The sequence below is a fragment of the Polypterus senegalus genome, chromosome 9, assembly GCF_016835505.1.
Source record: "Polypterus senegalus isolate Bchr_013 chromosome 9, ASM1683550v1, whole genome shotgun sequence".
Taxonomy (NCBI): domain Eukaryota; kingdom Metazoa; phylum Chordata; class Cladistia; order Polypteriformes; family Polypteridae; genus Polypterus; species Polypterus senegalus.
This window is the reverse complement of record NC_053162.1, coordinates 38,069,503-38,095,674: the sequence shown is the minus strand read 5'-3', so window position 1 is coordinate 38,095,674 and position 26,172 is coordinate 38,069,503. Positions and strand designations below refer to the sequence as shown.

The 26,172-nt window shown below is 38.3% G+C and overlaps 1 protein-coding gene across 2 annotated transcripts in view; it reads right to left on the bottom strand.

The window, feature by feature from the left end:
* slc6a2 (solute carrier family 6 member 2) overlaps positions 1 to 26,172 on the bottom strand; it is a 105,333-nt gene that overhangs the window by 27,626 nt on the left and 51,535 nt on the right. For both annotated transcript variants that reach the window (XM_039762928.1, XM_039762927.1), the window contains exons 9-11: positions 21,195 to 21,307; positions 18,144 to 18,272; positions 3,234 to 3,333 (exon numbers count right to left, since the gene is read on the bottom strand). In XM_039762928.1, coding sequence (XP_039618862.1) covers positions 3,234 to 3,333; positions 18,144 to 18,272; positions 21,195 to 21,307 — 342 coding nt within the window. The remainder of the gene's footprint in view (positions 1 to 3,233; positions 3,334 to 18,143; positions 18,273 to 21,194; positions 21,308 to 26,172) is intronic.

The window sequence follows — 26,172 nt, the reverse complement described above, 5'->3', positions numbered from 1 at the left end:
CACCCTCGAAAAAAGCACAAAGGGAAACACTCCGTAGTATGCAACATGATGAGGGGTTGAGCACACCGACCACTGTTACCCAGTGTCCTATTAAGCAATGTCCAATCTTTGGTGAATAAGCTGGATGACATTGGGGCAAGGATAAAGTTCCCGCAAGATATTTGGGAATGCAACACCTTTTGTCTCTCAGAGACATGGCTGACTCTGATGGGAGTGGATCATGTGATTCGGACGGCTGAATCTCTCTTTATCATACGGACAGAACAGAGGATTCCAGCAAATTGAAAGGTGGAGGCGTATATCTCATGGTCAGCAACAACTGGTTCAACAGTAGGAATATAAGTGTTTTATTACACTACTGCTCGCCTGATCTGGAGCTCCTAACGATTATCAACACTGTCCAGATGGAACTATATGAGAAACTCGGCAGCCACCAGAATGAAAACCTGGATATTACCATCAATGTGGCTGGAAATTTCAGCAACGCTAGTCTGAAAAGGAAATGGTGAACATTATCAGCTTATACATTTTCTACCAGAGTGGACAGGGCATTGTGTCATTACTATACTCTATGTGAGGGCGATAAAGTATAAAGCCTTCAGGTAATTCCATCATGTTTCTATCTTTCTTATGCCCAAATACAAACAAAAGGTAAAGCGAGAAGCTCCATTTATTCGTGATGTTATGCACTGATGCAGTGTTGCTAACTGGGATATGTTCAGGCACAGCTCTAATATTGACAACAATGTGTGTACAAAAGCTATGTCTTCCTATATAGGATTTCTCATAAATGAAACAGCACCAAAAGTTGTTATCAGGACTTAACCAAAACCAGAAATCATGGGTAGATAAAACCATTTGTGATGCATCAATCATGAACAGTGCTGCGTATATCTCTGGGTAATTACAAAGCCATCTCGTACAATCTGAGGAGAGCCGTAAAAGGTGACGACACAGGGAGAAAGTGAAAGGGCAATCTGTACAGTCTAATTTTAGGCACATTTGGCACAATAGACAATAACAGACTATAAATCAACTACTCCCACCACAGTCTGTGCTGATGCCTCTCTGGCAGACATGGTTAATTACTTCTATACGAACATTGATGTGAATGCCACTAATGCGAGCCACAAATACAACTCATCTGCACTAGCATAACCACTTAGTAAGGAAACCGTTCACTTTGCCAGTGTACAACGTTAAGGAGAACTTTTAGAAAAGTGAACACCAGGAAGGCAGCAGATCCAGATAGTATTCCATAACATGCTTTTAAGATCTGTGCTGATTAGCTTGCACCAGTGTTCACGGTAATATGTAATCGCTCCTCAACTCAATCTGTCATACCAACATGCTTTAAAAAAATCAGATTTTGCTGTATTTAAGAAACCAAATCCAGCCTGTCTGAATGGCTAATGTCCTGTTTCACTAATGACTATAGCAAAGAATTTTATCAAGTGCTAGGTAAATATCACATATGCTCCTCTCTGATAAAACAACTGGATCCATTACACTGTTTCCATGTTGCACATCGCACCAGTAGATCCACAGTGAATGTCATCACCTTGATCCGTCAAACAGTACTGGCCCACCTGGACAACAAGAGAGGGATTTATGTGTGAATTCTAGTTATAGACTATAATTCTGCATTTAAAATAATAACCCCCTCTATGTTCATCACCAAACTTGTGAACCTTTGTCTAAGCACTTCACTGTCCAGCTGGATTTTTAACTTCCTGACAGGCAGACCCCAGGTGGTTCAAGTGGGTGGCCACACTTCATCATCATCCAGTTTCAACACAGGGGTTCCACAGGGCTGTGTTCTGAGTTCCGTCTACACATATGACTGCATAGCTGTACATGACTGTAACATCATTGTCACGTTTGCTGTGGTAAGACTGATCTCTAACAAAAAAGAACTGACTTACCTGGATGAAGTGGAGAGTCTGTCACACTAGTGTCAGGACAACAGCCTACTCTTGACTGCCAGCAAGGCAAAGAGGCTGATTGTAGACTTTAGGAGAAAACAGAAGAAGCGCTACCATCTTCTCTGTATTAACAACAATCAAGTGGAGAAGGCGGATAGTCTCAAATACCTCAGTGTGCACATCACAGAGGACTTAACCTGGTCCAAACACACTGGAACCTTGGTAAAGAAGGCACAACAATGTCTACCACCTCAGACAACTCAGGGATTTCAGACTGCCCTCCCAGTTACTAAAGAACTTCTATAAATTCACCATCAAAAGAATCTCTATTGTTAACACTCCTACCTGATGTCATTTAAGTAATTAAGTCATTTATTTATTTATTATTTATCACATATGTAAATTTCTATTAATGATTTTTGATATATATATTGCCACACATGTGAGCATGGGAGGCAGCTAAAGGGCTTGAGTAAGGACAGTTGCGAGTCATACCGAGTGCACTGACTCTTTTTCTCCCTTTCCTGTAGACCATTTACGGGAGATTCCACCTGGCCCTCTTGATGTCATTTTCGGAGCCTATGAAAGGAGACCTTTCCGGCACCGGCCCCTGTGATGTCACATCTGTGCTTGAACCAATGGCTGAAGACCTTCATGAGCCCAACCCCTTAGATCTCACTTCTTGACTTCCCCTTTAAAAGCCTCCACATTTTCCCTTTTCCTTCAGTTCTGTTTTGGGCTCGGTTTTGTGCACATCAGTGCTGTATCTACCTACCGACTTTGCAGCCAGGAAATCAATTATACAGGTGGCTGCCCCAAACCTTTCTATGACTCTGAGTCGAGTTTGTGACAATATCTAAAGTCATGTATAATTGTTGTACTTTTCTTCCTAAAGGCACAGTCAGTGAAGATGAGCAGCTAAGTACTTCACTTCAAATTGTACAGTATATATAATTTGTTTATGACAAATAAAATGTCATTGTACAAATGACTCCCATTGTATTTATCATATAGTGTATAGTCAATATTTTTCTAATACTTTCATGTAATATATGTGGAACATGGTTTTGGGCCTGAATCTACCCCAGCAGTAATGGGCAATCTTAAGTCATTTAAGCATGTAATAAACAAGTTATTTATAAAGCTGCAGCAATGTCAAATTTGAGCAGTTTTGGCAAACTATAACTACCTGACTTCAGTAATGCAGTCCTTGGGTTAAAAGAAGAATGCCTCTATTAATTCCAATTATGAATAGGTAATTATCAAGGATATATTTATGCTTATACAAGTACTAAATCAAATACTTACCATAGAACCACGATATGCCAATAGCTTCTATCAATACAGCAAATAAAATAGCTGTTCCTGCTGCAAAACGATCCAGGAGATTGAAAACATATATCCCACCCTATAATTAAAGAAAAATTGGACTTCATATATCTACCCAGACTATTAAATAGCAGGTTTGTATAACAATGAGTACATTTTAAATCAGTAAGACATACTGTACCACATTTCATTAATATCAGATGTAGACACCAATTACCATGGCTATGGCCATGTAGACAGCAGATATAGAAAATAATTTAATATGAAATAATTACTCAAAGATACTGAAAATATCCTTTAGGTCCAGCAGTAGTTCAGATGGCTTAATTATTCACATTAATAAATGCCTTCTAGATTCTAAAGACATTTCAAACTGTTAAGTTAATGTGATTTTTCCTAATTTTAGGAAATGTAATAAACAAGTTTTTATATACATTTATTTATTTTTATTACTCTTTTCCTAATTTTAAGAAAAATATCAATTTCAAATTTTGGTATAGTAGGCAGAAGGCTATGATTCTACCATTTGAGTAAGGTAAAAAAAAAAACATGTTATCAGTGCAGTGTAAGTTGGAGCAATACACATTAACTTGATATTGTTAAAATAAATGTTTTCTTTACAATTCTTTACATAGAAGGATGCTACATGTTACAAAAGTTCAAGTGCTACAATTCTGGCAAAAACAATGTTGAAGACTTCATTAATTAATATAAATAATACTATGCTGTCCCTTTTGTCAAGTTAAATGAGAATATTTCCTTTATTATTGCTCAGTATATCACTTGACAATACAGATGTAAGATGGATGCATTAAATAACTGATAATGGACGAGGAATATTATGTACACTTTGAATGCATAAATATAATTTATAATATAACAGGGAACCAAAATACCTACCATGTGAAAATAGAATCATTCTTGGCTTTAATAATTATTTCTAGTTTAATGAACATTGATGTCCAAGAAATTTACATGAAGCAATGTGGAACACTTCCCCCCCAAAATTACTGTATCTTATGACAACAATTAAGCTGTATTCCTTGGGCTATTATTTTGTTGAAAAAGATGCAAGAGTAACATAAGTAAGGAATGAACAAAACAATGTAAGAAATGTAGACTGAGTCAGTCAAATGGCTGACGCTTCTATCCAAGACGACTTACAACATTTGGTTACATTTCTTTATTCTTTTGCAATTGGAGCACGGGCAGGTGAGGTGACTTGATCACAATCACACAGTGTCAGTAGCAGGATTTCAACCCACAACCTTAGGGTTTGAAATCCAAAGCCTTAACTACTACACCACACATGCTGCATGCATCTACAATAGGTAAAGGTTATTTCCATGCTGAAATATTAATTGCCTAGCCTTCATCCAGTGTGGGGCTGAAAAAGAAATTACAGTTATGACCAAGCTACAAGGTGGGAGGTGGGTTCATCAAATCATAGCATTTTACGTAAAATGTATCCTATTAAACTAACACCAGCAAAATTTAAGTATGATCAAGATGAACTTTGCACATTTTGTGCTATTGGAAAATAAACCATTTTACATTTATTTGCTGCCTATATTTAAATACAATCTTTTTAGGTAAAAATTCAAATTACATGTCTGGGACTCTTATGATTAATGTTAACATTGAAAGAAGATGACTGCATATTGTGTTACGGAGGAATAAATTAAATTAAATTTTGTCACATACAAATTATACAAATATGTATGATGCGTAGTGAAAAGCTTCGGTTGCTCAATTTGACTGTGCCTTTAAGAAGATTATAAAGAACAATAACAATAATACATGACTTTATAAGAGCAAAAATCATTAATTGTGGATTTCTAAATTTGTGGTAAATAATATCTAAATAAATAACTTAGATAACTTCATGTAATAGGGCATCCTGTAGTTCTAGACACTTTCCTTTTTCAACATGCGGATGGATTGTTGGGAAAAGCTCCTCCTCAGTCTTTGAACTGGACTTTAGGCAGGAGTAGCATTTACTATAGCTATCCGCAGCACAGATAAGAAGCCATTGTTGGGATGGCAGGGGTCACAGATCATTTTCTTTTCCCTGATCAGACATCACTTGGTGTAGATGTCCTTGAAGTTATGGAGTGCACACTTAGTAGGGCATTCAATTGACCATACCACTTTCTGTAGAGGTTTGCGGTCCTGGGGCCTCATGTATAAAGCCGTGCGTAGAACTCACACAAAAAAATCCAGATGCAGGAATCTGTGCGTACTCCAACTTCCACGTTCTTCCGCTACATAAATCCCGATCAGCGGGAAAAGTAACGCTCGTGCACGCGCTTTATGTAACGCCCCAACTCCTCCCAGAATTACGCCTCTTTGAAAATGCAAATGAATATAAATCGCCCTTAAGCTCAGCCTTCTGTGAAAAGACAATGGAAAAAGCACGGGGGAAAATATAAGAATTTCAGCGAATACCAAGTGGAGGCAAAGGAAAAACATACTATTTGTTCAAATAAACCGTGGTATAATCAACAAAAGGAAGTTGATCAAATGACATAGCGTGTTGGAGAAACTTGAAAGCTCACGTTCACAAAATTGCACAGTGCCGGAAATAAAAAAGAAGTCACATATCAAAGTCGCGGTGAAAAGGTCAGTTGTAGCCCACTGTCTGAGTGTCATATGAAAGCTTATTAGGGTACAGAGAAAAAAGGCACACAGTGGGGAAAAAGCACGAAATGTCAACTTCAATCTCGGCATTTCCACTTTAATCACGTAGTTTATTTTGTCATTAAAGTAGATCATAAACTTCATCTTAAAATCGTTTAATTAACCAGTTTCTCAAATCACATCGTAATTAAAGTAGCACGTTAAATGCTTTGTTTTGTATTTGATCTTTTATGTGCTCTATGTGTGTGAATCATTACTTGCTTCTTAAACCAGCTCTCTTCATCCAACTGGACACAGAATCCATTACATTCGTGATATTACAGTTCTCTGAATAACTAAAATACTGAGATGTATACGTGATATCATGTTCATGATGATAGGAGTTAAAGCACGTTATTAAACATGTGTTTCACGGCGCAGTGACTGTGTGCGACCTTTGATGAAATAATTTATTGCAGCAGTACTCTGGGGCGGCTCTAGGCTTGTGGTGGCACTGGGCAGAGGAAGAATCGGTGGTTCCTTCACCCGCCAATGTCAGTAAGGTAGCTAATGCACGGTGGATGGCCACGTCCGTTGCAGACACTGCATAGCCGCCTCGTGCTCATGACACAAGCATTTAACTTTTACCGAAATTTGTTGCTACGTTTTTAGATGTGTTGTTATTTTCTCTTTCTGTTTTATATTCAATATATATTGGCATAGCCGCCACTGCAGTCCTTGCTTTTCTTTCCCCAAATACCCAATCCTCACACAATCAGCTCTGTAATAGACATTAAGCCATCTGTAAAACATTTAAGGAACATTGAACTATCTTTATAGTACATATTTAATTATTTTATCCTTCACGACACTCCCAGTGAAGAATATAGATTATTTAAATGCAGTTAAAGTTTTATCTGTATAATATAATAAACATATTTTCCTGCATTTCACCTTAAAATGATATCGTCATCATATGTAAATACGCGCTTTATAAAGTGGCCCAGGTTGTGCGATATTATAACTGTAGTGCAAGTTTACAGTGGGGTGATTGTACTTATAAGTACAAACAGTTCTACAAGGAGCAATTGATTGAGTGCGTTTATAGTTCTTGGGATGAAACTGTTTCTGAACCGCGAGGTCCGTACAAGAAAGACTTTGAAACGTTTTGCAGTGGCTGAGACAGCGTGTACTTGGAGCTGTATACCGATAATTCTCTTTCCGATCAACTGCTGCTGTGATTCACACTCAGATACAGTGATATAAATACTCAGAGTGGTGCAGTGAGAGTAATATGGAAAAAGATGATCCGCTGTGGAAACTCCTAATGGGAGCAGCTGAAAGAAGAAGGTGCAGTTACAGTAACAACGCTAAAGCAGTTATGGTATTTGGAATACTATGGCTATTCCCTGGACCATTATATTGTTACAAGTTAATTACAATCAGATGTGTTACACTAATAAACAATATGCGGTTAGTTTCAGTGTATTTATAAAGCCGCATCAGGAAAATAAGGTGTAACCACACAGGAACAGTAGCACTGCTTTGACGCTGGGTGCCGCCAGTCTGCAAAACCGAGCGGAGAACTTGCGGACGACAAGGTATGAGGTACCGTGGAAAAGTGCGTGGCTTTATGCCAAGTGTAGGTTTTATACATCGCGATTTGAACGTGGAAACGTTCTTACGCACCATTTCTGTGAGTACGCACCGTTTATACATGAGGCCCCTGGTGTGTGCTGTTTCCAAACTCAGCAGTAATGCTTCCTTGTCACTTGATGGTGAATTTATAGAAGTTCTGCAATAATTGGAAGGGCAGCCTGAAATCCCTGAGGTGCCTGAGGTGGTAAAGACATTGTTTTTATCTTCTTTACCAAGGTGTCAGTGTGTTTGGACCGGGGTAGGTCCTATATGATATGGACACGTAGGTATCTAAAACTGTCCTTCTGAGTGTTGTTAATACTGTGGGGGTGGTAGTGCCTCTTCTGTTTTCTCACAGAGTCCACAATCAGTTGCTTTCCCGTGCTGACATTTAGGAGTTGTCTTCTGCACAGACACAATGTGACATGCTCTACATTTCATCCAGATAAGCCTGCACAATTTTATTAGGGATAAAGCTTACCATAGCTGTGTTATCAGCAAATTTAACAATGATTTTACTGTTACATGCAGCCACGCTGTCATTTGTGTAGGGGAATACATCAGAGGGTTCACAGCACAGCCCTGTGAAGTGCGTTTTTTAGAGTAAGGGATGATGAAGTGTGGCCACCCACACAAAACAGCTTTGGTCTATCTCTCGGGAAGTTAAAAATCCAGTTGCACAAAGAAGTGCTCAGATGCAGGTCCCTGAGCTTGGTGAGGAGTAAAGAGGGGATTATTGTGTTAAATGAAGAACCATAGTTTATAAATTGCATCCACACAAAATTCTCTCTTGTTGTCCAGTTGGTCCAGTACTGTATGAAGGATCAAGGTGATGGCATTCTCTGTGGATGTACTTGAGCAGCATGTAATGGATAAAGAAAGTTTGGCAGAGAAGAGCATATATAATTCTTGACTAGCTTCTCAAAACACTTCATTATTATAGGCAACTGGACAATAGTTATTCAGGCAGGTTGTATGTCATTTCTTAGGTACAAGGATAGTGGTAGATCTTCTAAAGCATTTTGGTATGATAGGCTGGGTTAAGGAGAGATTAGATATTACCTTTGACACTGGTGCAAGCTGATCAGCACAGATCTTAAAACATATCCTGAAATGCCAGTTACCATACAGTAAACTAACAGAGATTCAGCAGGGCGAATTGTACGATCCAGTACCACTATAGTCAGCCATGTCTCTGTAAGAAAAAAAATGTTGCAGTCCCTTATGTCTCGTTGGACCTTTATCATTGCTCTGATGTCATCCAGCTTTTTCTCAAGTGACTGGATATTGGCTAATAGGACACTGGGCCTTGGGGGTCAGTGTGTTTGAGCCTATTACACACTCTATTGCATTTCCCTGTGTGTTTCTGTTGAGTGTACAGTGTAATAAAACACAAATTCCTGCTGTCGCTCCAGTTGTTATTGTTGACCATGAGACATACACCTCCACCCTTCAATTAGCTGGAATCCTCTGTTCTATCCATATGATAAACTCAGAGATTCAGCAAGCTGAATTACATGATCCAGTACCATCAGTGTCAGCCATGTCTCTGTGAGACAAAAGATGTGGCATTCCAAAATGTTTTGCTGAAACGTTATCCTTCCCCCCAGTGTCATCCAGTTTTTTCACCAGTGAATGGACATTATGTAAAAATTTTCAGTGTGCTCAATCCCTCAACCTATTGCATATTCCTGCAGTGTTTCCCTTTGTGTTTTTGGGGGTGTCTGCTGTTGTTGTTGCGGTTTTCCTGAAGAATCTCACTCGACCAGCCCAAGTCAGTGAATATGGAATCAGAAAACTAGTGAGTGACTTGTAATCCTATATTAATGAGTGTCTGGCAATCTTAACTCATGAAATCTCAAGAAGTGGATGTAAAAAAAAAAAGTAAATAAAATAACACATAATACAAAGTAAAAACACTGTTGGACTGAAGCTGGCAGAAAGTCAATCATACTCAGTGGTGCCATCTTGCAATATAACACATCTAAAGAAAATATACATTACTAGCAGAATACCCGCGCTTCGCAACAGAGAAGTAGTGTGTTAAAGAAGGTACGAAAAAGAAAAGGAAAAATTTTAAAAATAACGTAACATGATTGTTAATGTAATTGTTTTGTCATTGATATGAGTGTTGTTCTCATATCTATCTATATATATATATCTCTATCTATCTATCTATCTATATATATATATATATATAATATATATATAATATAAAATATATATATATAATATATATATATAATATATATATATAAAATATATATATAATATATATATATATAGATATATATATATATATATATAGCATAGCAAAATACCCGTGCTTGGCAGCGGAGAAGTAGTGTGTTAAAGAAGGAAAGAGAAAGAAAAGGAAACATTTTGAAAATAACGTAACATGATTGTCAATGTAATTGTTTTGTCACTGTTATGAGTGTCGCTGTGATATATATATATAGCAAAATACCGATGTCATGTGTTAAAGAAGTTATGAAAAACAAAAGGAATCATTTTAAAAATAATGTAACACGATTGTCAAAGTAATTGTTTTGTGTATTTGGTGGCAGCATCACAAAGTTATTTTCGTCTAGCTGCATCAGAAAATGTACCACACGCCTGACACGCCTCCTTTTTACTATTTTCTCACAGCTTGGATTGCTGCTGTCATATATACACACACACACAAACACACACACACACACACACACACACACACATACATACATACATACTGTATATATATATATATACATATATATATACACATACATATCTACATATCTATATACATATCTACATATACACATATATATATATATATATATATACATACATACCTATCTACATCATATATACACACACATACATACACACACACACAATTATATATATGTATGTATGTATGTGTGTGTGTGTGTGTGTGTGTATATATATATATATATATATATATAATCTAGATAGTGTGTGTGTATATATATATATATATACACATACATATATATATACACATACATATACTTGTGTGTATGTTTGTATGTGTCTATATGTGTGTGTATAGCTTTGGTCACTGAGTGCAAGGGAAAAATAATAAAATATAGTCTATAAGTTATTAAACAGTAAAACATTAAATTTTAAGAAGTACAGGTACATTGAGCACTACTGGAGTGGTTATGGTAAACTACATTTTAAAGACTGTGTAACACAACAGGTAAGTAACTAACAGCAGCTAAAATGTATATGGATCATCTCTCGGTAGTAGATCCCTTTTGAAAGGCGCTACACGACGGCTGTGGTATAGAAATTACATTTTCTATGTGAACGCTCAAATTTGTGCCTCTGGTAATGTGCCTTACCGCAATTAAAGAAAATTAGTTTTGTGTCCTCTGCAGTGTTAAGAGAGAAAGGCTTTGGTTTGGGATAAAAGGAAAAAGGTGTAAAGAAAGGAAAGTTGCCTTTTTCTTTTATATAGTATAGAGAGATGTGTTCGCTGACGCTATGATCGCCTTTTGGGACAGCATGTGGGTCTTGTGTAGACTGGTGAGACGCCCCGCCATTAATCGGCTGTGATGGCACTGTCAGTCCTCCACTCGTGCGCGTGTCTTCATAATCCGAGCTGAGGACCTCATAATCGATACGCAAAAGAAAGTGTGAATCGCCTTAATATTATTTTGCCGTGGTGTAGAAAAGGGGTCCCGTGGTTTGCACTTGTCTGGGCTATAGCGCAGGGGGAGGATGAAAAAAATTAAAAGTGCTCACTTTGACTTAAGGCAGAAGCGCAGTCAGCGCCTCAAAGGCCGGCACAGCTATGCACGCGCGCTGGCTGCTCGACTTTTGCTGGGCAGGAGACCCCTTTTGTACACACGTTCATGATATCAAAAGTCTCAGCTTTTGGAGGTAATTCATATATTATATATATAGCAAAATACCCCGCCGCAGCGGAGAAGTAGTGTGTTAAAGAAGTAATGAAAAGAAAAGGAAACATTTTAATAATAACGTAACATGATTGACATTGTCATGAGTGTTGCTGTCATATATATGCCTGCCTAAATAAGTCACCCTCGCTTGCTCTTACTTTTTACCGCTCATTTAATCATGGCTAGTGGCGGAAAAATTATAAAATGGAAGGAGGATGGCTTTACCAAAACAATTATTGATGGCTTAATCGATTATTCATAAAGCTTGAATTGGTGATCTGTTTTTCTGTGTTAACCTCATATTTTTCATACTTCTTCTCAAACTAAGGTGGTGCGAGGGTAAAATGAATCGGGATGCGCTTGATCAATGTAATCGTGTACCAGGAAATCATGCATTGACAAAAGCTCCCTTTGCTTGTAATGCAAAGTGTGATTAAATGCATTATTTTTAACGCTATGGAGCACATGCATCAAGCTTCTCAGCTGTGCTTGTGCTAAGAAAAGGAAAGATTTTAAAAATAACGTAACACGATTGTCAATGTAACCTTTTGTAAGTAGTGCCTGGAGGATTCAGTGTGGAGAAACTCTAGAGACAGCGTGTGTATTAACTTGTGGATTTTTCTGTGAGTATTTGGTGGCAGTGTGACGAAGTTGCTTCGAAGACGGCGTAGCGCAGAGCTCAGCTCAGAGCGAAATGAGGTAAATGGGAGGGAGATGATGACGTGACTCCCCAACCCGCCTTTAACTGTCAATCCCCACAAACACAGTCTCGAATTTGCATAAGCACACCCCTTCACCTACAATTTTAACTTAGTTACAAAGTGATCAAAACTCTCGCTTATATCCCGCGCCCTCTCATTAAACTTGTATCCCGCATTACCTGTGGGCATGTGAAACGCCAGTGGTAGCCTGTCTATGAACTTAATTTAAAGTTTAGGTTTACACCTTGCTTTCTTTCCGAGGTAGCAGCACTCATGAATATGGTAGTATATGTCACTCGCTCGCTTCTTATTGTTTCGCTGCCTTCTCAATTATATAATGCATGTTTTCTTAAGCGCTTTTGGAGGTCTTCCTGGTTTTCTACGCACTGCGCTGACAGTCAGTTCACGGATTACGTGGGAGGCGTGATGATGTCACACTAAACTCCCCCACGCCTTTCCAGCTCAACTCCATTACAGTTAATGGAGAAAAATACCTTCCAGTTATGACCATTAGGCATAGAATTTGGAAATGAAACCCGCCCAACTTTTGTAAGTAAGCTGTAAGGAACGAGCCTGCCAAATTTCAGCCTTCTACCTACACGGGAAGTTGGAGAATTAGTGATGAGTCAGTGAGTGAGTGAGTGAGTGAGTGAGTGAGGGCTTTGCCTTTTATTAGTATAGATTAATTTGGTATTATTGATTGCAAGATTTCATATAAACAAAGTAAAATGGGCTAACAGTCTTCCACTGTTTATTATGTTTAAAATTTAATTCAAGTAGTATTTAAATTCATTAAGTAAGCAGAAAAACAATAAAGCTAAGAGGACAATTGAAATATGTAAAAACATTATTTAATGTAACATGGATATCTCTGGCAGCTGATGGACTGTATTGTACATTATCTTACGATTATATGTTTTGAGTAACCAAAAAAAAGAAAACCGACCAATGTGGCAATGATAAAGGAATGTGAAATGGTCCATAGTAGCCTTAGTGATCTTGACAGCTTGAATATTCTCCTTGAAATCATCTATAAACTATCTTCCTGTTTCATCACTGCAGGTGCTAAAATGAGGTCTAGGTATTCCAACATTACTATCAGAATGGTGTAAGAGTGTCCTTTTCCTCTTATATAGACTTTAAAGCTGACCTGCTGATGCCTGTGTTGGTACTGTCTCCTGCACCAGAAGTCAGCTTCAGAATATGCATTAACCACTATTACAGATTCATCCCATCTCATAAGTTCACAATCGATGCATTTTCCACTAACATTATTTCTCAAAGTGAATCTCTTTATTTACTTCCCAGGATGTTCATTACTGACACACAAAGTTATCTTACAGTAAAAAATGTTTCCTTTGTCGCATGCAGCTGGGGGTGGAGCCTAGCCGGGACGCCCAGGAGGACCAGACCACGAGGGGGCAGCGCCCCTGTGCCTGAAGAACCCTGGACCTCAGCATTTCTGCCACACCAGGAAGTGCTGGAGACACCCGGAGGGCTTCAGGGTGTGCAGCTGGCACTTCCGCCATACAGGGGTGTGTCCGCGGAGGATTGCCGGGAAAGCAGCTCGAGCCCATCTGGGTTGCCATTTAAGGGGCCGCCTCCCTTCCGTCATCAGCAAGAGTTGGGTGGAAGTGGACGGAGCTCGAGAGTGGAGTGGAGGCGGCCAGAAGGAAAGGCATTTGGTGACTGTGAGGCCTGGACTTTGGGGGATTGGTGCTGGTGGCACTGGGACGTGCACTGAACTCATTTGTAAATATTTGTGTAAATAAACGTGTGTTGGGTGAACTAACAATGTCTGTCTGTCTGTTTCCGTGGCCAGTTCCACAACTTTTTTGACAATTTCTCAGACTCCACTGCCTCTGCAGTGATGAATCAGGGCTTTAAAACAAAGCAATCAGAATGTGTGTAAACTGAAAAGAGAGATCACAGTCAAGACAAGAACAGGCTCTACATTATTCACCAGAAGTAGAAAACTTGTATCTTGCTTATTCTCATCTTACAACAGATTATTATATACAATTTCTTCACTTATCTTTCCTCTGGAGCCTTTTATTCCTAACCCACACATGATCCAGTGGTTTTGTCCACAGCTCTCTCCCTCAGAGGTAGAGCCATTTTCCCAAGCAGGCACTTCCTGTTGTAACAGGAGTTAATGCATCAGTTCTAATTATGTCCCCAATACTACAGATACATTTGTAAAATTCACTATCACACATACCCTGCTTATATTGAAGACCTAAAAACTGGACTTTCTATTGAAAGTGTTCAGCTGTTTACACCTGTAATGCAGGGAAGATAGCTTGCTGATTTTTGAGAACATGTTTAAGCTGTAAAGATAAAAGGCCTAATTAAGCCTATGCTGAAAAATGTTACATTTCTTGATTACGGCCACAATGATTTTTTCATATGTGATTTCTCACTGAGTTTTAAAAGCACTTTTCAAATAAGACACGAGAAATGAAGCTGAAATTTAAATAACACATACATCTAGCACCGAATGACCGACTTACCTTTAATGTCTATCTTCATCTTTTCTAGTGGCTGCTTTTTGCACTCGTCTGATATTCCTTTCATCCTTTTGATTTTACTCTCCCCTCCCACACTTAACTTATATATCATGTATCCTTTTTCTTTGTAGGTGCATACCTAATGAAGGCATAGCTGAAGCATGGTACCTCTAACTTTTAAAAAAAATCAGTGTGATTGTTTTTTCCTTAACAAGTATAAAATCTATTGAAAATTTTTAAATCAAACCATACACTTGTACATTTTATTACTGCATCACCTAACAGCCACATCTGGATTAAAAATGTAGCACCCACAGAAAAATGTACACAGAAAAAATGAAATATTTCTTAAAAATAAAATGAATCAGTTTCACATCAGTAGATTTTTATAGAAAATTATTGTAAATCTTTAGTAATTTTCAGTAGTTTATTATTTTTAATGTAAAAACAATTACAATGGCTTAGTTGGCCGATGCATTTATATAAGGCAACTTACACCATTTATGATACAATTGGTTACATTTCTTTTAGTTTTCCAATTGGAACACAAACAGGTTAAGTGACTTGCTCATGGTCACAAAGAGTCAGTAGCTGGATTTGAACCCACAACTTCAAGGTTAAAAGTCCAAAGCCCCACTATACCACACTGCAATTACAATTTAAACAACTGAATAAAAAAAAAGTTTTTAATGTTAATGCATATCAATTTATTTAAAAAGTGGTGTTAAACAAGGGTATTATTTTTCTGATTATATAAAACAAAGGGCAGTTTCATCCCCTCTGAATAATGAGGTAGTTCACTGTTTTATTTATTAAATATATTTTGATTTTCAGTCCATGACTTTCTTTCTGTTTTACTGCATGGCACAAACTAATAATTACACCATCACTGACAGATGACCAATTTTACAATACAGGTAGTCCATTCACATACCTGGATATACTTAAACCACAAGAGAAAACCAAAATCATCAAGTAAAATGATCTTTTAAGTTGAACAAAGAACCTAAGTGTTTCAAGATTCTCATTAAAGTATGTACAGCACCACTTTAAAATTCTATAACCCTTAATATGTGAACATTTTAATGTATACACAGAATCTTGTCAGCTCCAAGGAAAGACAACTGCATCTTTTTTGTAATTGAAGGCAAGGATGCAGTCAACAAGCGGGGGTTTTGGTACAAATTCTTGCTGTCATGGGCAGCTGGGCACACACCAAGAATGGCATGATAGTATATCCACCACCGACTGTAAATTAGCATAATGGCAAGTGTATGTATTTTCCCAATCAGGATATTCCTTGAATTTTGTACAAGTACCCGAGGATAGAATTTAGATCCCCACAACCCTGAAACCCTAACCCTAACCAGATTTTGTAAAGGAATGTAGAAATTGATACGATATTGGCTCTAACATAGCATGACTAATATTCGCAGTGTGCAGAAGAGTGGTGAAGCAGCTACCAAGGAGACAAAGCTGTTTATCTTTTGAAATCCATTTATAATCAGGCCCATGAAAGTCTCTGCAATAATTCTTGGTGGTGAAAAATAAAGACATTATAAGCCGCCTGCTTTTCACTAGTAAAACCCTATAGCTGGTTAAGTATCATATGAGACGACTACCATTACAATGCATGGCTAAAAATGTCTCTCTCTTAGCGCAGATTGCTAAGATTATAATAGCAACAGCCAGCTCTTGATTAGGATCCAGTCTATCTTTTAGCAAACTTGTTTACATGCAAACACTAAGTCATACATAGACCATTTAGATTTGCTAATCAATCTGAAATGTACAGTACATCGCAGGGATTTGAGAAAAAAACGAGAGCTCCCAGAAAAACAAGAAAAAAATGCAGACAGTGTATAATTTATGAATTCAATGTGGAACCACATATAAATGCATCTTTCCATCCATTTTCTAATACACCTGTCTAGTTTACAGTCTCAGTGGACCAGTGGCTAACCTGGCAACATTAGGTGCAAGGTAGGAATCATTCCTGGAAGGGACATTAGACCAGCACAAAGTAGTGAAAAACCCATACGCACAAAGTGAAAATGTGAAAACTCCACATAGGCAGTGCCCAGGCTAAAATTTAAACCCATGACTCTAAAGCTGTGAAGTAGCAACACTGTCCACTGTCCTCGCACAATTAAGCATAGTAAAGTACTAATTCCATTCTTAGGTTAATGTTAATTAAATATTCAATATCTCTAACATGTGTATTTAACATAACTGACTAATCAGTTAATCATGAATTTATTTTCAGTTTTCGCCCTAAAGGTGGCTACTGATATAACATAAAACTGATATAAGTTTATTCACTAAAGTATCATGAATTAATAATATTAGGCACAGTGTAATAATTTTTCCTGTTGATATGTCATTAAGAAGACAGACACCTGTTTCTTGTAGCTACTAGATATTTGACAATTGACATTTATTACTATAAACATACTTTATGGTCCTTCCAAACCTCAATCTTTATCTGAAGAATAGTCTGGTACAGAAACACTTGATTACATTGCAGTACAGTAAATAAATAACTTCACATCTTGTATATCCACAAAAACTATTTCACCAAGCAATTACAGTACAATAATCTAACAGAATGTTAGATTGTTTCAAGCAATTCTACAGAAAGAGGAGGTTCCATAGGTTGCCCCATTGATCATGATAAAAACAAAACTTTGCAAATAAAATATTGTAAAATGATTTCAGGAAAATTATATGCCATGTTTCTACTCATCTGTGTTTTACAAGTGGTTGTATATTGGCAATGCTCTAGATAAAGATGTGTATGGGCTGCAAAATGATCTTATTTAATTAGTATTAAAAAGAATTGCAAAATTCCTACAGAGAGTAATGTACTGCTTATAAACATACAATAGTCTGCACATGAACTGAGGAGGAGGTAACAAGTAACAGACAGTAATTAACTGCAGATGTTTTAATTGTTTAAGATTGGCCACAAGTATAAGAAATATATCTTACTTTTAACCCTTTGACCGTTCTTTCACACGCAGGAATCATTATGTTTGATTGTATTAGCCTAGGAAAAGAACGTCCAACAAGTACAAACAGCGTAGCTTAACATTTTAAAAAGCATACATATCATTCTCAAGCTCATCTCATTTAATTCAGGGTCTCATGGGACCAGATCCTATCCTAGGAGTCATGCAGTAACAAGCCCTCAACTGTGCAGAAGCTCATCACATGGCTTACCGATGCATATAACCACACCGACATGGCGGCAATTTAGTATTTTCACTTAACCCAACTCCTTGCTACATTTTGGGTATACCCAGAGAAAAACGCATACCAACGTGGATAGAAGGTACAAACTCAATATACAGAGTGACCAGTGGAACCAGGACACAGATTTCACTGTTTCTTTTTTCAAAATCAGCAGACATTTTTTCACTTTCCATTCTTTGTCAGCTAGAGCTATTTTTAAATGATGAACTATTTACACAGGCATAGGTTCAAACAAAAATAAAAGTTACTCACACTTGTAATGCACAGCATAGCCACCAGGAAAGTTAATAAAGTTGTGGCAAAAGTGAACAGCTTCCGGTTTCTTTTCAATATTTGGAAGTCATCTGACAGTCCTGTGATGACAGCCTCCATGCCTCCCATCTACCAGGGGTAAGAAGGAAATGTATCAAAGACAGTACATTAATATATAAATTTTCTTTTCTGTTTACTTTAACATGAATGTAAAACTACAGTGTGCTCTTGCATTGTTTAATGGAAGCGTTTTAACACATTTAATAGGAGAATGTTCTGTCAAGTAATCACTACAAAGGTAATGATTCAAAATAGTTTCTGTTAGCACTGTCAGATAAAATTCCAAAATTCACATTCAAATTCAAGGTTCCATTACATGTCCATCATGTAAACGGAAGTGCTAATAACACTAACAGGCCTGATGGAGAAGCACCTCTTTATTTACTTTAAGGAAGGCATGGGCTCATTTACTGCTGACACTAAAGTTTATGTACTTCCTTTATGTTGTATTGTAAATTACTGTTCTAATATGGAGGAAAAGTTTGGACAAAAATAACTATATATGCAAATAAGTACATGTATTGTTAGAAGTTTCAATGAGTAAATACAAACACAATGATGAGTGAGCATAAGTAATTTTTATATTTCATGAAATATATTTTTTATTGCTTATTTCTTTATGTATTTATTTCTTCATTTATTTATTTCAATGACACTACATGCAACATGAAATACAGCTTTAAATGAAAACTGTCATTATCACCTTTGAATGTTGAGAAGGTGGACTCTAATGAGTACAGTTTTTTGGTTGATCAATCATTGATAGAAAGCACTTAAATCTTTAATTCTGGCCAACTTTTCTTGTACAGTACTTGTATCTGCCACAGATGCACACAATTCAAATATTAGTATACTTGCCTTAGAAATCCTGTGCCTGACGGGCATGTGAAACTCTGCAATATTTGATTGTTCCCCACTACTGACAATTCACCAAACAAAAAACAGTACTGGTTACAGCCCACCCTCTCAGTTTTGACAGGTAAAGATGACAGTTTTCATTTCAAGCTAAAACAAACAAATTACCATAAGTCATTAAATAAATACATAAAAAATAATCAACAAAAACATTTCATGACACATTTAATTATTTATGCTCATATAATCAGTGTGTATCTATCTATTTATTGTCACATTTCACAATATATTTATTTGTGTATTTATTAATTTAATTTTGTTTGAAATATTCCTTCATATGCTGAAATTATGCAGATATCCCACATATATGTAAGATTTCTGAACTCTTTATCTCACTCATCTAATTTTGGTCAATCCCAAGCCAGGTTTCATAAAGTATCATCAAGTTTCATCACTAAGTATAAGTCAGGAACTAAGGCTGGCTGTGATATCAGGAAATTCCAATACATAAACTGGAGAAACAAATTATTAAATTGAGCTTCACATTGTTTTTGGTTTGTGGAAAGGAACATAAGTTCTTGCAAGAAACATGTGGAAACAAGTGAAGAATAAAGAAACTACAATGATGCAAGGAAAGAATTTAATTAACAAGTATTAATCACATTACATTAAAATGCTAAGGTAGTAAGTTCTACTGCCTTTTTAATATATACTAGTCAACCCGCGGCGTACCATACGCCGCATAATCAGGCCGGTTTTTTAATGATTTTTAAGCACAGGGAGAAAATTAACATTTGAAAAATCGGTAATGTAATAAATCAGCAAGAAAAGCAACATTGTAACAATGCACGGAACGAACCAACACACAATCGTCCGTGACTGAAAACTGGCGGACCGCAATCGTGCCTTCTCTTGCCAGACAGAGGGATGGGGGTGCACGGCGCGGAGTGTGGAACGGGAGGAGAGGAGAAGGACGTCCATTCAGCTCCCTCCGTCATTCTAGTCTGCTGAATTCTCGTTCAGTATGTACTGCTCGCTCATGTGCCCACCTCCAACTCGTCACTTAAGTTGTTGGCTGCCTTTCTATATATAATCCACCAAGACACCTGACCACAGTAGTAGCGAGGTGGGAGGGGGGTGTGCACAAAGGGTAGGGACGCAACCAGTGGGAGCGTATGAGTCGCACTTAGTGGGAATTCCACGGTTTGCAGCCCAAATGGGGTTCAACGGCTTACCCACACCTCTCTGCGCCGGGTAGACACACGTTCAATCTCATGCATAATTATTTATTGAATGCTAAACACTTCTGGAAAGACACGGTTGTCTAAAACGGGTTGGTGTGAGAATACAACAGTAAGTGAATGAAAAGATGGAACTCTGGAGAGAGCAAAATACAACACAATAGTGAACCCGCAGCATAACAAACGCCGCATAATTATTTATTGATGGTTGAACACTTCTGGAAAGACACAGTTGTCTAAAAAGGGAGGGTTTGAGGATACAACAGAAAGTGAATGAAAAGATGGAACTCTGGAGAGAGCAACATATACTAATTGTCCGTGAGTGAAGAAGACGCATGTTTGTCGCGGATGCGAATTCCTGTATGTAGCGTGTAAAACAGTTTGCTATGGTGCACGCGGTCGTGCGTCGTAACCAAAAACTCAGTTTTTAAAGACTGCTTACTTCATTGTGTTTTAACCTCAGTTGTAAAGGATTGTTTTAAGGATCTCATAGGATACCCCTCGCAAACTGTTTTTCACGCTGCATATGGCGACTCACCTCCGCGAGAAACATGCCTCTATGAACAGTCAAGGTGGCTCGGAGGTACATGAGGCCTCTACGACAGATGAATATAAATGACGCCGTTCTTTCTGTGTCGTCGCGCTCAAGTTTGTGTTGGCGTGGCTCTGCGAGTTGTCGTTGTATCCAATGGTCTTGGAGTTGGTGGGCGTGGCTCCTCCCTGCGTGCGCCATAGGTATCTTGTCGGTGGCTTAGTGAATCCACGCCCCTTCCGGCATGCTTTCCATGGGTGTCTTGCCTTTTCATGGGTGTCTTGCCTTAGTGAATTATATATATATAGATAGATAGATTTTAACAGTGCCAAAAAAATGTGCCAGTACAAAGGATTTACTTACAGAGCTGTCTATCCCAAGTGTAAACAACATGATGAAAAAGACAACAGCCCAGAATGATGAACCAGGCAACTTAGAAATAGCTTCTGGATACACGATGAACACTAAGCCAGGCCCTAAAAATCATGGAACCCAAAAAAAAGAAAAATAACATCCATAAAATGTATTATTCACTTAGGAGGCAATACTTAATTTCACATGACGATGCCAAAATGCTTATAACACAACATATGAACTTTGCAATGTATGGTTATACAAGATTTGTGAACAGGATTACAGTATAGCATGTTACCTCAATATTTTTCCAGAGAAACCATCAGGCCAAGATTAGTAACAAAGCTGATATTTCAGGAAATCAGGTAACTAATAGTGATTTAGTGCAAAAGGTTGGCTGAGCCACTTTTTGTCAGAGACAGAATCTTCATAAACAATGTTATGCAGTCATATTAAAAATATATTATGCAATGCTAATCAACCAAATCTATAGTTAGAATATGAATGGTCTACAGAAAACACACATTTAGAGCACTTTTTTCTTATAGATCAGGGGTCCTCAATCACAGTCCTGAAGGGCCGCAGTAGCTGCAGGGTTTTGTTCTAACCCGGTTGCTTAATTAGAAAGCAATTCTTGATAATAATTTAATTTCATGGCTTGTTAGTGCTTTAACTCTGCTATATCAGGTAATTCTCATATCCTAGATTTTGTTCCCCTTTCTATGGATATTATCCAAATGATTTGATGGCTAAAATGGATGAGTAATTCTCTCTTTTGTCATTTGCATGTTATTGCTAATTAGGAGCAATACTAAAAACCAAGAATACAACTGTTTAAGACTAATATAAGCAATAATGGTTCAAAATCTTAACAAGCGAGACAACTAAAGTGAAGCAGAAGAGTTCCTTGAGCAATAAGTGCTTGTTATTAAGCTATTGGGTTGGAGCAAAAACCTGCAGCTAATGCGGCCCTCCAGGACCATGATTGAGGACCCCTGTTATAGATAATGACAAAGAAGGAGGTACTCATCATGGAACCATTAAAATAAGTATTCAAATAAGTGATAGAGACCCAATTTGGTAAAATATGTTCGTTGCCAAGAACCCACAAATGGTTTTTTAACTTTGTGGACTTAACACTTTCAATGATATCACCAATTTCAAAATGGGAATCTGACAGGGACCAGGTTGTAACACCTGGGAAAAGGTATGGATTGTGTGTGTTGGAGTTAAGGACAACTGACACAAAATATGGTACAAAATGAAGAGGGAGAGTCTGCAAGTTATTTTGGATGCAAGGGAGTATATAGAAAGCCATTTTAGCATTTAATGACACTTTTTGGAGAAAAAAATTCAAAGTGGCAATATCTGTTAACTTTATATTTCATACTAGCAAAATACCCGCGCTTCGCAGTGGCGAAGTACTGCCTTAAAATTTTTATTAAGAAGAAGGAGTAAACCTTTTTAAACTGAGGAAAAATATACCAATAATTATTTGTTAAGGATCTCTTTGTATACCACATTGTCAGTTCCGCCCTCCGGTTGTAATATGACCAAGCTGTGCGCTGAACTTACTCTTGAGCATGCAACGTACAATTGGCCATGTGAAAAGCAATCTTGCCTCAAATCTCACAGCTTGGATTGCTGCTGTCATAATTGGTTTCAGTTTCATGGTTTGTTTCAATTACGACAGTATTTGCAGGACTTGTTGTGTTGAAGTGAAATTCGCATCTGTCAAGCGTTGTAAGCATACAAACGGTTTCTTCGATAACTTCACATCCAGCTTTTGAGAGTTTAAACATTCATAAACATCAAAGTGTCCACTACTGAAATCGTCACCTGTTAATCTAAGATGTTTAAGAGGCATTGGCGGTTGTCGAAAGGTGTAAAATATTTGGCCATTTCGGTACACTTGAAAGCGACAACCGAACAATTCAACCGGCAGCCATCAACTGACATGCAGATGCATAGGTGAAGGGCTTAAGCATTTCACTCTTCTAGTGCTCCTGTGTAGAATAATTATCTCCTGTACCGTCATCAGTCCACACCTTGAACCTGTCCCAGTCATTCAATACATAAGACACAATGTTCCTCTGGATATCTAGAGTGAATCTGATATGGCAGTGCAATATATAACAAAGAGAATGGAAAATGTAGGTGCCATCTCCGGGCATGGAAACCACTCGGTAAGTGACAGTTCTTTGATCGATGGTGATCACCTCGATAGACATGTTAATGGGGGTACGGTTGGAATGATAAAGGAAATGGATACCTGAACAATGTAAAGTAAGTCTAAAATACCTACACAATAACTATAATCGTAATAAATGAACAATAAAACAGCAGAGAAGCCGTGGATTAAATAAAAAGTCTGTAGTTATCAGCAGGGAGACGTGAATCCCGTGGCGAAGCAAGGAAGGGAATGTAGAGACTGGAGCGACAGATGGCCTTATATAGGCAGGCAGCCAACAACGTGGGAAGCATTGGGATGGGGGACCCAACGCCACCTCACACGGTGACCGAGCTGCAGGCTATGGACGTATATATGTACGTAAGTAGGATTCAGTTAGTGTTGGAAACCCACGTAACAAATTTCTTGAAGATGGGCCCATAAGTAACAAAGACCGTTGAAAAGTTCAATATGGCGGCCCACAGTGGCATCATACCACCGATATAAGTACCAAATTTCAGCCTTCTACCTACACGGGAAGTTGGAGAATTAGTGACGTTGGAAATTTCAATATGGCGGCTGACAGTGGAGTCATACCACCAAAATAAGTACGTACATTGGTTTCGGTTAGCGCAGGGAAGCTGCCTACCAAATTTCGTGAAGATGGGGCCATGAATAAGAAAGTTCAACATGGCGGATGTTGTTGACCGTTACGCGTAGAATTTCGAAATGAAACCTGCTTAACTTTTGTAAGTAAGCTGTAAGGAATGATCCTGCCAAATTTCAGCCTTCTACCTACACGGAAAGTTGGAGAATTAGTGACGTTGGAAAGTTCAATATGGTGGCTGACAGTGGCGTCATACCACCAAAATAAGTACGTACATTGGTTTCGGTTAGCGCAGGGAAGCCGCCTACCAAATTTCGTGAAAATGGGGCCATGAATAAGAAAGTTCAACATGGCGGTTGTTGTTGACCGTTATGACCGTTACGCGTAGAATTTCGAAATGAAACCTGCTTAACTTTTGTAAGTAAGCTGTAAGGAATGAGCCTGCCAAATTTCCGCCTTCTACCTACACGGGAAGTTGGAGAATTAGTGACATTGGAAACTTCAATATGGCGGCAGACAGTGGCGTCATACCACCAAAATAAGTGTATATCGGTTTTGGTTAGCGCAGGGAAGCTACCTACCAAATTTCGTGACGATGGGGTCAGCCTTCTACCTACATGGGAAGTTGGAAAATTAGTGACGTTGGAAAGTTCAATATGGCGGCCGCCAGTGGCGTCGTACCATCGAAATAAGTACGTACATCGGTTTCGATTAGCGCAGGGAAGCCACCTACCAAATTTTGTGAAGATGGGGCTATAAATAAGAAAGTTCAACACGTTGTCGACGTTGTTGACCGTTATCAACCATTATGACCGTTACGTGTAGAATTTCGAAATGAAACCTGCTTAACTTTTGTAAGTAAGCTGTAAGGAATACGCCTGCCAAATTTCAGCCTTCTACCTACACGGGAAGTTGGAGAATTAGTGATGAGTGAGTGCTTTGCCTTTTATTAGTATAGACTAGACATTAAGCCCGTTACAATAACGGGCGCTAGAACAGTAGTGCATAAACATTAGTAGGAACAGTCTATATTAAATGGCAAGGGACCTTGTATGTAGCTGTAATATGTGTCACTGTATTGTGTGCCTTTAATTTTCTCTCTCAGTAATACTGGTTTGTATATCCGTAAAATGCCTGTAATTTTGTCAGACAGTAATACAGTGGAACCTTGGTGGAACCAAAGTAATTTCCCCCATAGGATTGTATGTAAATACAATTAATCCGTTCCAGACCGTATGAATTGTATGTAAATATATATATTTTTTATGATTTTAAGCACAAATATAGTTAATTATACCATTGAATGCACAGCGTAATAGTAAACTAAATGTAAAAACATTGAATAACACTAAGAAAACCTTGAACAACAGAGAAAACTAACACTGCAAGAGTTTTTGCTATAGCCTTACGACCCGCTCGCTAAAAACACCTTTTTTAATGAGTTTTAAGCACAGGGAAAAAAATTAACATTTTAAAAATCCGTAATCTAATAAACAACCAAGAAAAGTAACATTGCAACAATGCACACGTGCGCCTGTGTGCATGTGGTCGGGTGGGCATGCGTGTCTGTCTCTGTGGTGGGCCTGCGTGCATGTGTGTGTGTGTGTGTGTGTACGTGCATGCGTGTCTCTGTCGCGGGCCTACGTGCGTGTCTGTCTCTGTCGCGGGCCTGCGTGCGTGTGTGTGCGAGTGTGTGCGAGTGTGTGTGAGTGTGTTTCTCGCGCGGGCCTGCCTGCGTGCGTGCGTGCGTGCGTGCGTGCGTGCGTGTTTGCGTGCGTACGTGCCTGCGTGTGTGTCTGTCTGTCTCTCGGGTGGGCGGGCGTGCGTGTCTGTCTCTTGGGCGGGCCTGCGTGTCTGTCTGTCTCTCGTGCGCACACACCTCTGTGTGTGTCCCTCTCTCTCTCTGCACACACAGGGAATGCACAGGAAGAGACTGAACACGTGCCATGTGGCCCCGCGCATGCGCACTTCACCAGAAGACACACACACGGACACCTGGACGCACACAGAGGTTTTATTAAAGAGGATGATAATCACTTGCACATTTGTTAAGAGTTTTTGGAAATTTAATAGCATTTTTTCAATGTCCGATATCAATATTTTGCATATTGACATTGAGGGGGTCAAAATTTGATATCTAAAAATTAATACAAACATTTTAAAATTTGATATTGACTTCTTAATATTGGATATCATTACTTAGAAAATTG